Here is a 19349-nt window from a genome sequence, read left to right as displayed (position 1 = left end):
TGCAGGTGTTTACATGTAGTTTTGATGGCAACTGTAAGTTAGACACGCATACGAGAAAGTTCTGCTCGGGATGTCGTCTGAAGAAATGTTTTGATATAGGGATGAAGAAAGACTGGATATTAAGTAAGTGAAACCCTTTGATCATTTATTCTTCATATTTAAGACCTTCTTGTTGTATATAAGGACTGTGTATAAGTGATTTACCCATTGTAGGTATAATGTAACCTGGTGGGGTGTGCTGTTCTTTGTCTTTGGTGGCACGCTTCAGTGAGATAGCACTATAAAAAGGGGCAAGAGTTCCTCTATTGCAAAGAGACACAATACAAATATACTGCAGCCTCCCAAAACTTACAACACAAATATACCACAGTCTCCCAAAACATGCAACATAAATATACCACAGTCTCCCAAAACATGCAACACAAATATACAGCAGTCTCCCAAAAATATGCAACACAAATATACCACAGTCTCCCAAAACATGCAACATAAATATACTGCAGTCTCCCAAAACATACAACACAAATATACAGCAGTCTCCCAAAACATACAACACAAATATGCAGCAGTCTCCCAAAACATGCCACACAAATATACAGCAGTCTCCCAAAACATGCAATACAAATATTCAGCAGTCTCCCAAAACATGCAACACAAATATACCACAGTCTTCCAAAACATACAACACAAATATACAGCAGTCTCCCAAAACATGCAACACAAATATACCACAGTCTCCCAAAACATACAACACAAATATACCACAGTCTTCCAAAACATACAACACAAATATTCAGCAGTCTCCCAAAACATGCAACACAAATATACCACAGTCTCCCAAAACATACAACACAAATATACCACAGCCTCCCAAAACATGCAACACAAATATATCACAGTCTCCCAAAACATGCAACACAAATATACCGCAGTCTCCCAAAAAATACAACACAAATATACCGCAGTCTCCCAAAACATTCAACACAAATATACCACAGTCTCCCAAAACATGCAACACAAATATATCACAGTCTCCCAAAACATGCAACACAAATATACCACAGTCTCCCAAAAAATACAACACAAATATACCACAGTCTCCCAAAACATGCAACACAAATATACCGCAGTCTCCCAAAACATGCAACACAAATATACCGCAGTCTCCCAAAAAATACAACACAAATATACCACAGTCTCCCAAAACATGCAACACAAATATACCGCAGTCTCCCAAAAAATACAACACAAATATACCGCAGTCTCCCAAAACATTCAACACAAATATACCGCAGTCTCCCAAAACATGCAACACAAATATACCGCAGTCTCCCAAAACATACAGATTAATAGAACCTTACATTGGTCTGACAAGTGGACAGGGATATCTCAACCTGAGTGAAAGATTTTGGCTGGTCAACCCAAGGCTTGTCGAGGGTTGATGGTCAAAATCTTTCGTGAGGGTTGAGATATCCCTGTCCATCTGACAGACCTATGTTTGATTTTTCTCCCAAACTTTAGCGAGAAATGGTAAAAACTCAGTTGATAAGAACATCGATGGTCGTAAAAATGTTCGCCGGATGTATTGATGACGTCACTTTCAAGCGCGTGGGAACTGTCTTTTCCCCTTGGTAAAAGACAGAGTTATCTTTTCCCTAACAACCGCAGGGATAACCCTGTCAGGTATTGGAGAAATTTACAAACTTATATTCAGACCTTCGCTGTTGAAAGGTCATCAGACTTAATCAACCAACCAATCGAATATGACTTAAATAACTGACATTCTAAAAATAGCTAGTATTTATCTCAGAGATACTTTAGGTCGTGACCTAAATGGGCATTTGCCAGATATTTATACTGTAAATATACTTATTCTAGTGGAAGTTTCATTTAGCGCTCTTTGCGCTGTCTTGAAACAGCCCAACATTTTTAAAGGGGTATTTCCGGTAACAAATCTAAACCACCGAATTTACGTCCACATTAATAAATCATAATTAACAATTATTCACATTTGCGCTAAAATTTGACTGCGCTAAAATAAAATGTTTTACTGTTTATATTCAAATATGGACCTTCGAACTTCAGTTTGTTGTCACTTCTTCTCTGTAGGGTATTCTTTCATTTATGAAATTTTCCATGGCTAAAAATGATGTGGTAACCTTTTTGCACTAAGGATTTAGTAATTTGGGAAGATGATCTAATACAAATCTCTGTGACTTCCGCTGTGACTTCCCCGGATATCTGTTTAATGATAATTTAGCAATATTTGTACCCCTTCATCGAGTACAGATATTTTTTTGGGAATTTGACATTCATGACCTCACCCTGATGTAAGTCATTTAATGATTGTAGGGTTAGTTTAGAATCGTAGATATATATATAAACCTCAGCTTTACTGGATCTTAAAATTCGTACATGTCCAAATTAAATCATCCTATCAAAACCAGGTCTTCTTCTTCGCAACCTGAATCTGTGCCAAGTGATAAAGCTCTATTCAGAGAGCCAAGAGCTTGGTACGCACGTAAGGTCAAGGTCAGCAATAGGGACAAGGTCACATGTACTTCTGATGAAAAAAGTAAACATATTTTTTTTATTAATGAATCTGTATTGAAAGAAAGCCTATCTAAAGCAATGTGTTTGGAAGATTCTGTACTCATCTGTTACTTATAAGCACTAAGGACCTACCTGATGTCGGTGGCATGTTTCTCCTACAGAAACGTTTAATTATATTAATGTTTCTATTTTAACACAACGTCGAGAATTATTTGCTTAGAAGACCTCGCCTCACATTGTGGAGATAAGAAAATCATGTTCAACAAAAATAGATTAATGAAGAAAAAAGAAGATAGACTTATGATTTTAATTACATTTTTTTGTATTTGGCATTTTTGTAACAAACATTGGCAGGATAACAATTTATTTTTTAAGGTAGTAAAATGGCCGTTTAATTTTTATTCAAAGATGTCAATCTATCCTTTATTCGAATACATCCTTTATCGTTTTGATCTTTTATTATCAAGAAGCATTTCAAAGATGGCAGTCTAGTATCTATCTTAATTCAAAGATATTCAAAATGGTATCAGAGTCATATATCAAAGATGGCAGTATCTTATTATATTCAAAGATGGTAGTCTATCTTATATTCAAAGATAGCAGTTTATCTTGTATTTAAACATGGCAATCTATCTTAAATTTATTCAAAGATGGCAGTTTAACAAATGTATTTAACTTTGATTAGTTTCATGTCTTCATAAATAATTGCTTGGGTTTGGTTTCAGGATCAAAGGTCAAGGTCACCTTGTTATGGTGCTATATCTTAAGTTGCAAGCAACACACGTTTGAATTTTTGTTTTCGTCTTAGATTAAAGTCTTTAAGATAAAACATATCCCTTAATTTGATCCTTTTTTCGTGAGATCACAAAAAAAAGAGAAATATCCTGATTCTGGTTTGATAATTTCCAGGTGAAGACCAACTCGCTAAACGACGACAAAAGCCCAAAGGGCCTGGTGAAGTGAGGACGAAACAACGAAAAACCTCTGTGGATGAGTATCAAAATCAAACATCAAATATGGAAGTGACATCAAACTTTATGATGGAAGATCAATCGTCGAACAAGAGCAGTGAAGGATCGTCGTCGCCGTTTAAGTGCGAGATGGAGGAAGACAACAACCCAATTCCACTGGCGGAAGAGATCCAGAAGGAGATCGAAAACCTCGAGTATCAGTATAAAATAGTGTTTGACACTCCGTACTCAGACGACCAAATAGACAAGCTAACATCTAGTCCTAAGTCCCCAAATGACCTCTTTAATATGACAGACTTATTTGTGCGCAGGTTGATTCGTTTTGCTAAACATATTCCAGAATTTAAAACCCTTGCACAAGAAGACCAGATTCATTTACTCAAAGTAAGTATACATATAATGTTTTATCTTTTTTTCTCAGGGTACTCCGGATTTCCTCCACCAAAAGACCTGGCACGTCCTTACATGACACTGGCTATTTATAGGATGTTAAACTAATAACACCCAGGAAGGAGTAATCCCCCCTTTTGAGTTATCTCCCATAGTGGATTATCTCCCATAGTGGATTATCTCCCTTTAGTAGAAACCAATCATGATTTTCAAAAATAAAAAATAAATATTTTTCTTAATTTTTCTTTAAAAAAAAAAAAAAAACCAGAAAAAAAACTTGTGGTTTATTTTTAGATACAAGTTTCCAATCTCCCTTATATTTATTTCTGGTTAAATATAAAATGGTGCTTCTTATATATCTAATAAAACTTAATAGTCACGTAAGATCATGTAATGTAAAGCTTCCTCAGGAATCACAAAGCAACATGTACCAGGAACAGAAGTTTTAAATCCCTCCCGAGATCAAAATCACATATGGTCATGCAATGTGTGAAATCAAAAAGGTTTCTGAGAAAGAAACAAACAAAAAAACTGTTTAAAAAATTCTAAAGGTTTGAAAAACATTAAAGTAGAAGTGACATTCTTTCTTGAGTTGTGCCCTGAGGAGCACTATAGAATCGGTGATTCGGTTTTGTGGAGCTGGTTCTTGCTCTTGGGATGCAGGTTTTGTGACGCTAAAGGTAGTTCGACCATCAAATTGGCTGGTGATGAAGTGCCATGCACAGCTTGCAAATCAGTTGCTTTCTTAAAAGGACAGTGTAGGGTGAGGGATTTTTAAAGATATAAAAAGGGGATTATTCACATCTGAGAACGGTGGGAAAATGTCAACCGCTATCATGTGAAAGACAAAGCAGATTACGTATACTTCAGATTTTACACAGTACCTGACAAGGTACATAACCTGTATATCATTTTAATTTCAAGTAACGAACCCTTCATGGATAAACTTGTACATGTTGCTTACCAAACGATAAACAGAACTTTCTCTGTGTTTAATCTAACTGATTTGTTTCGAGCTTTAATTTGTCTCTTTCCCTCCCCTTTAGACTCTCTATGATATATACTCGTTTCCCCCTTGTGGAACCTCCTTGACGTGTCAGATTAATTTTCAGGTGCAGAAATGAAAGGTGATTGAGATTGTCTATAATCTTTCAGCAGGTTCTTGTTTAGGTGAAGATTTCTGAATATGTATTGGCACTTGTTCTAAGTCATTGCCCTACAGTGAAGTGTGTTCACGCTTTAGAAGGTTTTTGCCCAGCGTTAATCTAGAGCAGCCATGTTCTTTTGTTGCTGCATGAAGGCCTGAATTTCAATTGTTTTGATGTGTAATACTATTATTTGATTTTGTAGGTCATAAGTTCAGGGTCAAATAATGCAATACACCATACTTAAGAATATGTTTATAAGGTCATTGTTCTAAATATAGAATTTAGAATGAACTTATCTGTATTTTAACATATTTACCATTAAAAATGTCCTTTCACCACATTGCTGTAAATTTGGTGTCACCTTGACCTAAGGGTCAAAGTTCAAATGTTATCCAGTAATCCAAGATGAAGGAAATTAAACACTCATAGACTTTAATGCTATTCTGTCATTTAAATCTTTGAACAAAGGTCAGAGGTCACTAGAGGTCACCAAAGATCAGAGATGGTAAATAGCTGATTCTTTTATACAAGTTACATAGGTTGCTATGGCGATCACTTCTCACACAGAAAAGCTTAAAAGAGAGACATATACTCTGGTACCAATGCTAATTATGAATATATAGAAATTTATTTAACACAGATATAAATATGTCTTTGTATTCATTCAAGATATTTTTTTTTCTTTTGCAGGGTGGAATTATGGAAATTATGGTTCTGCGATCAGCGATGGGATTTGATAACTCACAAATGGGCTGGAAGGTCAAAGGCCAGTCTCTGGGAGAAAAAACAATAGGGCCTCAGATGATTCAGAATACTCTCGGCAATGGCATGTACATAGAACATATCAAGTTTGTCATGTCCCTTAATCAACTCACTCAAGCCAACAAAACTATTATGACCCTGCTCTTTGTTATTGAACTATTTTCCTCCGATCGGCCAAACGTTAAAAACAAGGAGCTCGTGTCTCAAGGCCAGGAGAAGTTTTCCACCTGGCTCAAGGCTTATCTCGAGTCATTACACCCCCTCACCGAGGCTCGATCTCTATATCCCAAATTGCTGATGAAACTCCTAGACGTTCGAAGTCTGGGCGAATCCAGTGCACAAATGGCCGCTCATTTGGATATCACACGACTTGAGCCGTTGCTAGTGGAAGTCTTCAGTTTACAGAAATGACCATGTTAACTCACTGTATTATACACAAACATTGCAGGGACTTAAAGCATACCAATTATCACAGTTCATGTCTCACAAGGAGCCACCGGACCATGCAGGACCATGGACTGGGCACCACAAGCGGTGCTACACCATGGGAAAGGTGCCCCAAATGGTGCTGAATCATGGACTGGGTGCCACAAGCAGTGCTAGACCGTAAATAATGTGCCACAGGGTTTGCTGAACCTAGGGCTAGATGCCACATGTGGTACTAAACCATGGATAAGGTGCCACATGAGGTGCTGGTCCATGGAAAAGTTCTTTAAGATCTTCAGTGGACTTAGACTGTGAGTATGTGAACTAACACCATAACTACATAGTGCTATTCAATAGACGACAGAGCTACACTTGTGCTATTTAATAGACAATTGTGCTACACTTGTGTTATTCAATGGATAAAAAGTGCTATTTGTGTTATTCAACAACAGTAGTGCTACACTTGAGCTATTCAGTTTACAGTACAAGTAGAGGGCAGCGCAGTGGAAGCCTGCTTTAGTCGTTGTTTCTGAGTTCCAGGCTGGAGGAACCGTTCAGATTCATGTGCCCGGCCCCCACAAAACCTTATTATCACCCAGCTCGTACCAACTTCATCAGACGGCAGCTTATTTTGTGATTTCAATAGAACCATACGTTAGAAGCTAGACTTTATGTTTGGTAGAGTGATCTCCCCTTACATCACATCAGAGGTCATTGAAGCACAAAGGTCAAGATGATTCCAAGGTTGTTCATTTATATACTGCCATCAGCCTATACACCTGTTGTACTGCCACAGTATGTGAAATTCTTCAGTTTTCCTTACAATTCTCCTAGAGGTGACGCTACAACCATATCAAAGACCTTTAAATCCGGAGAACGTTTGGACATTTGCTGCCAAACGGTGGGTGACTTATAAGATTGGACCAATCAGAACAGAGCATAAAGCAAGACATTGTGATATATATATATATATAACAGATAGTTACAAATGGAGGATATGTATTTGTGGTCTACCTCGACACGTAGATATTTATTGCGTGAGACTTTCTCATGTGACAGTTTGTAGAAATACGACAAGTGTTACCACAATTACTTTCAGATTCATGATTTAATCAAAGGATGATTGTTAAGGAGGGAGATAATGCTGGTGGTCAATGTTTCACCTGGTCAGTGGAGACCAAATTAGTGCTGGCTATATTCTAGTGTGATGGGAGTAATCACCCCTTATGGATTATCTCCCTTTGTGAGTTATCTCCCATTAGTTAGAAAACGAACGTGTGATGTATGAATACCATTGGGTTATAGTTATCACTCGTGTGAAAATGGAGTCTCACCAAAATGGCTTGACTGGTCTAATGAAACGGTCATTCTAACGGTCAGAAATGACTAGAACTGCCCGCTCCTTACCCTTCCATGGTCATCATAATACTCCGACTGCTGTGTGTATGTGTGAAGCCAGTTTGACTGGTAACTTTATTCTAGTTGCCCTGTTGTGATCGGAAACTATTGCTTACATTGCATAATTGTTTACAGGGTAACTCTTGAACCAACTTCCACTTAATTGTCACAGACATCTTTAAGTAGACACATAATGGTCACATGATAGGCACATGATGGTCACATGACTAATCATTAGCAAGTTTATATAGTCACATGATTATCATTACTTATGCATTTCAACTTTATTTTACCTTTAGTTAAGGCGACTTTTCAAGGCTTAACTTTCAGGTATGCCAGGTATTACTGTTTCAAAATCAAGGAATCTGTCTGGTCTATGATATCATTATGTTTTAATTATTTTCTTAATTAACCTACTGATTCTTTTTTTTTTTTTTTTTTCATTTTTTTTTTTACTTAAGAAAATTTTACTATTGGTCAACGTTTCAATGGTCATCTAGTCTTTCATGCTCACTGAAAATATTTGTTCGGTTGGAAAATTAGGTAAGAATTAAGAATATATATATAGTGTATAAAACACACATGTATTGATGTTTGCAACAAAACACCAACAATTCACACCAATTGTTTTCTTTAATATTTGGTCATTTTGATCCAGTATATCTGAATTTCAAACCACAAAAATGAAAACATAGATCCACAAAAATAAATCAGACTGAAACAGAAAATTCTGCAGTATTTAGTAAAACCAATTTTCCTATGGATGCAGTAATGTTGATATTGGACTGCTTCAGCATAGCTAATTAATGTACGGGTTCTACATACCGCAATCAGGGCAGAAAATTTATATGGGAAAACGTTGCAGATTGATTACAGTATCATAACGAGCGAAAGTCGTTAAACACACCAACTCCCTGCATCTCTCTGATGGCCATCCAGAAATACATAAAATCTTAAAAGTGTGTCAAAGCGAACAAATTGATTTTCGTTACAGAACATTCGCTAGAAAAAAGTCGCAATATTTTACATAATATATGTTAAACACTGTAACATCACGGACGATAACACTTGATCTCAAGGTAGACTGATATAAATTTCCTGTCTTTGTTAGATGTAAAATTCTAGCGTTAACCCTGATATTTTAAAATTCTTCCATCCTGTGATTTGAACGATCCTCAGAATTCAGCAAATATCATTTAAATGAATACAAGAATACATTAGATTCACCATGTCTTCCATATTGTATAGAATTGTGTCATGGAATTGTGTCATCTTAAGGAAATGTGCAAGGGAGATTCCAAGGGGTAACTAACACTTCTTGACACAATATTACCTTCATCTTTGGCTTGTGAGTTCAAAATCCATGTGGGGCAGTTGCCAGGCACTGACTGCACGTCGGTGCTTTTTCTCTGAGTACTTTGACTTTCCTCTTAAACCTTGCAAGTCCCCAAATGACCTTCAATATTAATAGGATGTTAAACTGAACAAAGTAAACCAAAAGATTCTTCTAATACAATCACTAAATTGTCTCTTCTTGGTTGTCACCACCAGTTTAGGGCCTAAATAGGACAGTTGCTTATATAGCACAACATGTAGGTTGATGATTTTTCTCCTAGAACTCTAGCCTCCCTCCATTAGCAAAATCTGGCATATCTCTAAATGATCGTAGTTGTACATAGGCCCCAAACACAAACATTACTAAACTTTTAAATGCTGGTACAAGGTGCTCTGAAATCAAAATCAAATATTGTCTATGCTAATTAATTAGTATTCAATCAAATTGTTCTCCAGTTTTAAATCCTGAAAAATTAAATTTAGATATCTTTATTTAACATTTACATTAGATTTACATTTTGTGTTTTAATACCAGCAGGTGCACCTCAAATCATTGATACATATACATCACCATTACTCAATATTTTAGGGATTAGAGCATGTTATGCCAAATTACAAAAATGCCATTCTTGAAAAAATGATATACAGCAGTAAACAAATATATTTGAACTGATATACAGCAGTAAACAAAACTATTTTTTTTTTTAAATCCACCAAATATAGCACATATCATGAGCATTAAATCTTACCTATCAATAGAATCAAAAATATTATGGAATAATTTACGATTATGATTGATTGTTTAATTCTCATTATGAAAACTGTACTTAGCAGCTAGAAAACATCTCTCTTCTCTGTTGCTTCCCTGTGATTGGCTGCTTGTGTAATAATCACCCGAATAAATGGACTACTTTTATTTCTATTGTGTTCATGAAAAATTACGCTGTCAAAAGAGCCATAAAATTTTCACACAATATTTTGATCAGCCGAGCATAATCTACATATGAAAAGTTTCAAAATAAAAAAATGATAATTACAATTGCATCGAACATGAAAGATTTTCTATTGTCATGCCTAGATAAAGTTTCTGATGCTCCAACTGCATGAAATTAATAAACCAATTGGGAAGTTTTTAGAACGGTAAAAAGCGTAAGTTAATATGGTGTTGGGTAATCAAGCTATCGGGAGGTGGGTTCGATATTGGACAAAATTATTACCCTATGATGGATCACGGCGATTGTTCTCGTAAATCTTCCAAAAACGGATTCTATTATTATCAAGAGAATGTAATATTCATATGATATTGAAAATTTTAGTTCTTCCAAGACCTTCATATGAGATGTTCGCTGTCTTAATGAAAAATATTTAATAACCAAAATTATGAATAAACTGTATGGTGCAAAATTTGATGTCATCTGTGATGGTTGTTTTCTTGAACATTATGACAGCCAGTGGGATAGGAACGTATGGCATTGGGACTGGATGATGGGGGAGGGCGGGGGGGGAGAGGCAATAATATTCCTATACTTATGAGGAAATTATTAACTATAACATATTCAAAACAAAATTACAAAACTTTTAATGTAATGTGCTAGTAAAAATTGTTGTGTTATTGTAAACAGACAGAATTTAATGGTAAATTCATTTTTGCAATGTTCTTTCTCGAACATTTCTAATCAAAATGGAAGCGCCTGCCTGCTCAAATAAATATTGGCCTAGAATTTTTACAAGCAAAAGTCCATTAAAATAATATTTGTATTTTTCTTGTTTTCTGAAGCAAATGTGTTGAACTTTCTAAATTTAAATCCTCTAAAATACACAGATATGCAATATTCTTTTAACCTTCAGTCTATCTGTTGAATTATTTTGTATGAATTCATAACTGACCGTTATGTTTTCAAATAAATTTTCTTCAGTATTGTTAGTATTTTTATACCTGAATCAAAATTTAGCATATACTTGAAGATAACCATGCATATTTAAGAATTAAAATGGAATCATTTTTAAAATACTTTTTAAAAAATAGTTTTGATATGCAAGGAAAATTAAAATAATCATTTAATTTATTACCTCTTCTTGATATTTGTTTAATTACTGGCCAGTTTCTAATGGGGCATGGTGGTCAAGTGGTCAAGATATCAGTATTACCTGACCTAACACCATGGGGGATAGTTTTTTCTCCGGGAACTTTGACTTTCCTCAGTCTTGTAAACCTGACACCTCCTTAAATGGCCCTGGCTGTTAATAGGGCGTTAAGCCAATCAAATTAAACCCAACAAATTTTTAAACAAACAATTTTAATTTTGATTGAGATCTATAGATTTTTAATGCTGGATTCTGATGTTATTGATGCACAAGCGAGTTCTATCATTCACTTATCATCTAGACAATCAAGGTGAAACTCTTAAACAGTTGTGTTTGGTAATATTTTTAGAATGCAGATGAAAGTCTAGCAATTCCTATTAAAATTTACTGGTGAAGAATATTACTGATAGTTAATGGGGTGTGACAACGACTGTGTGTGTTGGATTTGTACAGAGCCAAACATCTCAGGAAGCCACATTGTGTGGTGCTACTTTATTAAAACCATGATTAAAATGTCACATTGATTGTTTTTATCTAGATTTAAAATTTAGGATAATCTTGACAAGAGGCTGTATGTGTCCTTTGATCTTTGGAGTGTAACAATTAGAGGAGCATGCATACTGCATATATGCAAATTAGCGTGATTAACCCTTTTGCATATGTGAGATTACACCGTCTGCTACAAGGTCACGGATCACGTCCGATGGGTATATCGGGATATTTGTCGATTTGTTGCATAAAAACCTACCACATCTCATAGCCCAGTTAAAATTAACATCAGATAAGTTTTGTACATGTAAGGAGAGCTTGAATTCAATTAAATTTTAACATTTCTTTTATTTCTCTTTTATCTAAATGTAAAAAACACACCTCCGAATCAGGTTCTCCTAAATGTTTTGTTGACATTTTAAACTGATTTTCTACTCCATTAAATCACGAGGCGTTAGGTGCAGTTTTTGAACACACGCATAAAATCCTTCAAAATTAAACTGGCAAATTCTAATTGAAAGGTTTTAGTCAATGAGGCAATTAAATTTCCTTTGTGTTTTTCTTTAACAGTCAATTTTCTCAACGAATATCTTAACATATAATTATTGTTTTTCCTCATTAATCAAATAATATTTTATATTACAGAAAATTTAACATAAGATTTTATTTAACAAAACTTTATTTTTATGTTGCATTAACATTTACAAAAGTGTGACCTGTCTGGAATAAAAATGTCCTGAAACGTTAGATAATTGAGAACGTTGGGGATGCAAAAAAAGTATTTATATACAAATTCTATTTCTTTTCTTGTTTTATCTCATCAGATGTTGAAATGATGATAATTTTCTTTTTTTTTTCTTATGCAAACCCATAGACTGAAGGTTAAAAGCCCTATTAATTTCAATGTTGTGGTATTTTTCCGCAACCATGACGTTCCGAAGTAAGAATTGAAGATTCCAAGCAGCTGTTTACATGATTGTGTTGATCAGTGACAGCCCCCATTAAGGAGTCTGTATCGTACTGTGCTGCTTACTTCATTCTCCATACATTTTAACATAGCCGTGTTTTTCTATCAATTCCTCAGCAGATGTTTATAGAGAAGCCCTTTCACACCTTCAGGCTCCAGATGTATCCCCGTGACAGATGTCCCCGTAAAAGGCATATTTCAATTTATTAGAACTGTATGTGTTAAATGCAGAAAATATTTCAATGATAAAAACCTTGGAAACGTTAATGATCACTTTCATTGATTATTGACTTCATAACAAAAAGACTTAAGTAGCTGTTTCACGGTTACCACGGAGAAGTCACTTGTAAGCCACGACAAGGGTCATGTTCACAATGGATAGGGTCCACCGTATCACTTCATATTACGCTGTATATCAATTTAAAGGGTCGCATTCTGATGTATAGCACTACATAAATTTAAAGTAGCATGTTCAAGTAGGATGTTCAAATCACAACATTACAGGAACATTAAGGCATCTAGTTCTGAAATATGACTTATGATATACATTAATTTATTAGAACTTGATTTTGAAAAACTTTATTATGCTTCATAAGTTTGAAGAAGCATGTTCTAGTAAAATGTTAAGATCACACCATATAAGGGAACACATGTAATTCTTATATAATTTTATTAATACATGATATTTAAATGAACTTTATTTTGAAAGACTTTATATTATTCTGTAAAATCCCTGGAAACATTTAGAACATTCAGATTGGCAAAATTTATTGTAAAAAGATATTTTTGAGATGAACAAACATCAGAAACAGATTCCTGTGTGTACTTACATCAGTTTAAAGAACATATTCAAATATTATACATCAATTTTAAGAAAATTATTTTATCATTATAAAAAATAATTATCAGTTTGAATATATACAAAAAACAGGTTGGGTTGCCAAAATCTTGATTTAGGTACTAAAATTCTATTAAAGCAGTTTGAAATATAAAAATAGATCAAATTTAATGGGTAAAATCTGTCTAATTTTGAAATTTTTACTGTAGAAAAAAATTGATAACTCAGCCGGAAGTAATAAAAAAGGCAGATAAAACTGTAACTTAATGAAAGAAAATATTTAAAGGTTTTATAATTTGAATATCTTTATAAGCTGTTAACAGAATCACAATTTTTTTTGTTTCCTTGTATATCTTTCGTAGACGAGATTTTTCACGACAACTGAAGAAACCTGATCAGTTACAAAGGTCAAGGGTCAAGTTTTATGTATCATATATACTCTTATCTAATCCTTTTTGCTAAAGAAGTGAATATATTTCAATTCTAATGTTTTCAGACAAGTTCTAATGTCAAACCTTAAAATCCAGCTACCTCCGTTTTTTTCATTGTACTACAGACATATATTCAACATTCTTAAAAAACAATCCAGCCGATTTGAGTTAAATCAGCGATTTTATTTTGACAGTTATTTTCGTAAAAAAGCATGAATAGAGTTTCAATTTTCTCGGCAGCCTTTTAAATACCATTTCATATCTTAACGTTTATGGTCCAAGTGATGGCTTTACACACTGAAAAACACACTTAAAGCAGATTTATAATTACATGCGAAATGCTTAAAATGTATTTTGACGGTGGATGAATGACGATACGATATGTATAAAAGCTGGTGGGGGAGTCACTGGTATTATATCTAAACTGGGTCAAGTTTCATTGGCAGATATGCGAGACTTTCTTGTGATAATTTTTTGTTATTCAAAAAAAATTCTTATATGATTTTTAGCTCACTGATAAGCAGAGGTGTCAGACCTCAAAGGCTCGCGTTTACGTCGTACAAAGTAAGAATGACATGGACGTTGACTGGACTGATTAATTTAATGGCGGTCTGCCACTCCGCTCCCTTGACTAGTCATGTGGGGCCATCCACATTAATGGATTGCCACCGTTTCATTGGCCGGCGAACATACCATTGGACACTTTTAGCCAAGTGTTGCGGTCAGGGACCCGAAACATTCAGTAAATATGAAAACAAAAATGTCGATTGATATTGCAGTTATGATGTTCATCTTCTCTGGTTCGTATTGCTGAAAAACAGTGAATGAGGATATTTGATTAACTCAATACGAATATAAAGCAGGACATCATTTATGGGTTGGTATCTGATACAGCTGTCAATATCTCTTATCCAAAAAATACTTCACCATTTCTCTGCAATTCTGATTTATGATAAGAGAAAATTTCTGATATTAAATCACTTTTCTGATTGAACTTGTTAATCAAACAATACACTGGTTTATACATGTTCAATAATATAATAGACATTTTATAGTTTTACTTTAAGCTTTTATATTGCCCACAGGGAGATTTTTTTATTTTAAAAAGATCACTGTGAAATTTAAAACTCTTATTAATTCATTCAGAGTTACTTGCCCTGGGGGAATGTATACATTGTACATGTAGAGGGCAGTTTCAGCTGCATGAGCAGACGTGGTTGCTATGACAACATGAAGGGGGGAAAAACACTAAGAGCCTTGCATGACAACAGGAGAAAGTTTTCTATTATGTTTAAAGATTTTTATTATTTAAATCGTTTTATTTTAAAATCTATGTTTTACGCCAAACACACTACACCATTTAAGACATTCTGAAGGTCTGCAACGTTTATTTATTTTTGCACAATTTTTTCCACATTTGAAGAAATTTTTCATTTTATGTCATTGAAATTACTTTTCATTTTTTTTTAGAAATATCAATTAAAATATATAATGCAATATTCATTGTCCTCAGTTGTTTAAGACTAATATTTCTTATTTTTATTAATTTGTATTCACTCATCTACACCCCTAAAGACAAGAATGAGATCTTCTAGTTCTATGGATGAAGCAGTTCATTATGTAATTTGAGGGGTGAGTGAGTCAATTTTATGTAAATGTTTAGACACTTAATTATGATGAGTATGACACATGAAAATATCTTAACTGGTACACTTCATTAAGACATTTGTAACATGTCCCATACCTTTTAAGTAAGACACTTCTGATGTGTCTTAACACCACATCTGATTTAAGACACGTGATAAGTGTCTTAATAGTGAATACTACACCGAGCCTTGAGGCTTTCTTATCCCGGTAATAATATACACACATTATATATTTCTATTGCTATATAAAATATGTTTAGTAGGTTGCTCAAGAAATAGTTTCTTCATTATTTTTTATTATACTTTTAATTTTTAATTATTTCATATGGAGTAACTAAGTGTTCTCTCAGTTTAAATTTAATGAGATTTGTAAACTTGATGAAAAGATTTTGATAATTAATACACCACACCATCTACCAAATGCTTTTCTGAATTCATGAATTGTTAAATTAATTTGTTCATGAAAGTTTGAATTTTCTGATTTATCAGCTAATAGATTCATGAATTGTTTGGTTTATCAATCAATGGTCCAGTGAATTATTTTACAAATTCATGAATTGTGTTGTTGATAAATTCATACAATAATAAGTAACTGGTTGATGAATTCATGTTTAGTCAATGGTTTGATAGACAAATTTGTGAATTAAAAAATGCTATGTTGATGGATTCATGAATTACAATATGTAACTGCATGAATTCATAATCTTCATTATTTGTCTGAAAACATGTGATTATAAAATATTTACCAGAGAAAAAACAATATTTCTGATAATTAAAAATAATTATTGTCTGTATGAAGGTATTCAAGATGTCTATAGGTATGAATGAAGATGGCAGCCCAAACATTTATCATTTCTTCCTGTTTGCTGTACTTGTACTGGGCAGTAGACAATGGGACCAAACAACCTTGATCAAATCATATGAGGTCTCAACTGTGTGCAACTTTGAGGTATATGACCTTGGACTTTGTGACCTTCACCTTATTATGTAAGGTCATTTATGTATTGTTTGAATTGAATTCAATCATTTTTTGCAAGCATGCCATTTTCTTGATTTATTTTAATATTTGGATCGGAGATCAAGTGTTTTTGTATTGTTACTGATTTGTATGTCTGAAGAATTTTTTTTGGGGTCATGGCCAGCGTGATCATGATATGTAAGACAGGTGGAAATATTAACTATAGTTGCAGTGATAATCAATTGCCTGATGCTACAACACAGGGACTTGTATCGTAATTTTATTGTATGCAAAGGTAAAAATTCTCACATTGTCACTTGTATCATATCATACTTAGTTGAGAAGCTGATTTTCATATGATTGTATTTTTTTCTGTATTAAAGTAGTGTACTGATGTTGAGCCGCAAATCAGCAGTGAAATATTGGTAAACAATTTGTTGGTAAACAATTTGTTGGTAAACAAGGCCATACGTGTGTGAACTCTGACCTGTAATATTAATTAACTCCACCCATATATAAATTCAACAATATTAATTAACTTGGTCTTCATATCTAATCATCTGGAAAGATGATGCAATATTTAGTTAATTTAGTACACTTCATTTTGTTTTAGAAAAAAAAAAGACAAAAAAAATGTTAATTACTTTCTTTGTGATGCGCTGGATCAATAAATCATGCTAATTAATCGTCCCTCCTTAAAGCTGTGGAGATAAATCGATACCCCTGGGTAGGGATCCATAGCCCGGGGAGATATATAAATATGGTCCGGCCTCCCCAGGGAAGGGACAAAGCACTGTCTGATAGGTAAAAACACATTATGTGGTGATAGAATATTGTCATGCTCAAATAGTGAGAAAAATGGATTATTGTTGAATAAAAACATGGGTGAAAATAAAAATAATTGACTTGTGTTTGTGTTTTGATTTACTGTATCATTCCATGGATGGTAAAAAGAGGAATCCTGATGAACAACATATAGATAATTACGACATAAAACTTGGGAAAAAGAATAAATTAAATGTAAAAAAGGACATTTAATCCTCATCATTAAAGTGTGATACACTTTGGAGCCATATCTGTGTGTCCTCTTTTGGTCAAAGCAGCTCAAAAACCAGGAGGCCCACAGACTTGTAAGTGATAGTTTTGTAATATCTTAGGATGAAGGGCAACCAAGTTTGTTACAAATATAGACCTTGACCTTCATTTGAGGTCACAGTGTTTAGTTATACGAAAATCTTTACATGACTTCTTCTGAATGCACAAAAAACACCTGATGTCTGTTTCCCGATTTCCTGGTTGCTCTTGAACAACAAATAAAATGCAACAATACCATAAAAATAATTTTCACATGAAAATCTAGAGAGGCAGACTTGGGTTTGAACGACGGGTCCTCCAAACAAGGTTTTGTTTTATTAGTTTAATGTCCTATTAACAGCCAGCGTCATATAAGGATGTGTCAGGTTTGTTGGTGGAGGAAAGCTGGTGTACCCAGAGAAAAACCACAGACTAGCGGTCATTACCTGGCAACTACCCCGCTTGGGATTCAAACCCACATCCTAGAGGTGGAGGGTTTGTGGTAATATGTCGGGACATGTTAACCACTCGGTCACAGTGGCCCCTCCAAACAAGGTGTTCTCCAACTCTAAAAAAAGTGTTTTCTAACTACAAAACAGGTTTTCTCCAACTCCAAATGTCAGATGCTGTAAGAGTTGAACTGTATATATCAATCAGTTACAATCTACTTCAATTTTTCCAACTGTTTGAAATTGTCAAGCTAAAGACCCATCTTGGGTTTGAACACTTGAAAGAGGAATTGATCACATGCATCAATGTGATTGGTGCTGAAAAGTGAGCAGTAGTGTTCAAACCCAGGACCAAACTTGTATTTCCTGACGATCAACTCTCTGATTTCACTACTCATGTACAAACATTGCACATCTTACACAAACATTTTATGTTGAAGAAGAATATATATTGAATAAAAGGGCCACACTAAACTCAGAAATATTACATCAAAGGAAGCAAAATTTTACATCATCAATATGCATGGAACACAACAGATAAGTTTAGATTCTAAGAGAAAATAAAGAAAAATTTCTTTAGAGAAAAAAAAACAGTGTGACACCATTATCTATTTTTCATAAGGATGCCTTTTTAGTACCAAGAGGTCCTGGGGCATTTCATTGGAACCGTGGTAAGATCAAAGAACATTTAGGTTAACTAATGATGGAAATCTGAGAACACCATCCTCTGGAATATATGTCATAGCAAACCTGAGGTCAGTTCAGGAGAGAAAAAACTGACCAATCACAGGCCTGCAGAAACTTACTTTAAAGATTACAGAGATAGTATGCCCAGATTCAAAGCCAAAGTCATTCATGGTGTACAATTACTCAATTCTTTTGATATACATCAAAGAACCAAACTACTTGTTTGATCTGTTGTCGCACATAGAACCTTCAATTTTGCTATGACATAGTCCAGGGATGGGTATAACGACAGTGATAGTAACCCCTGGATCATTCAGGATTGAATAACACCTACTGGCAATGAAGAACAGTAGTAAGGAAGTTACAAAATGACAAACACATTGACACTTCTTCACATCAGGGTGAAACAGGGGCCACAATATCTGACCAAAAACGTGATGACGAACAGGTATACGATTAGCAAAGATCACCATGGGAGCAGTATTCGATCATAGTACGTTTCTCTTCGTCTCTATTCGTGTGAACAGATGAACTACTCAGAAGACGAAACAGTTGAAAAATGCATACAGCTGTATGTGTCGTTCAAAGAAATAGCCATTTAATTTCATCTTTGTAGGAATATACCCACCCCACCCTGCTATAGAGGCAACAGTATAATGCTCAACTAAATGGATCATACAGCACTGTGACGATCAAATCAAAGGCAAAGAGTTCAATTTTAAAAACATATGGGTCAAAATGC

At 34.4% G+C, this 19349-nt stretch overlaps 1 protein-coding gene across 2 annotated transcripts in view; it reads left to right on the top strand.

The window, feature by feature from the left end:
- LOC138335365 (vitamin D3 receptor-like) overlaps positions 1 to 17298 on the top strand; it is a 33428-nt gene extending 16130 nt beyond the window's left edge. For both annotated transcript variants that reach the window (XM_069284423.1, XM_069284422.1), the window contains 3 exons: positions 6 to 123; positions 3463 to 3908; positions 5753 to 17298. In XM_069284423.1, coding sequence (XP_069140524.1) covers positions 6 to 123; positions 3463 to 3908; positions 5753 to 6235 — 1047 coding nt within the window. In that variant the 3' untranslated portion in view covers positions 6236 to 17298. The remainder of the gene's footprint in view (positions 1 to 5; positions 124 to 3462; positions 3909 to 5752) is intronic.
- Positions 17299 to 19349: the final 2051 nt, after the last annotated feature.

Source organism: Argopecten irradians, chromosome 11, assembly GCF_041381155.1.
Source record: "Argopecten irradians isolate NY chromosome 11, Ai_NY, whole genome shotgun sequence".
In the NCBI taxonomy this organism is placed as follows: Eukaryota; Metazoa; Mollusca; class Bivalvia; order Pectinida; family Pectinidae; genus Argopecten; species Argopecten irradians.
This window is presented reverse-complemented; position numbering and strand designations above follow the sequence as displayed.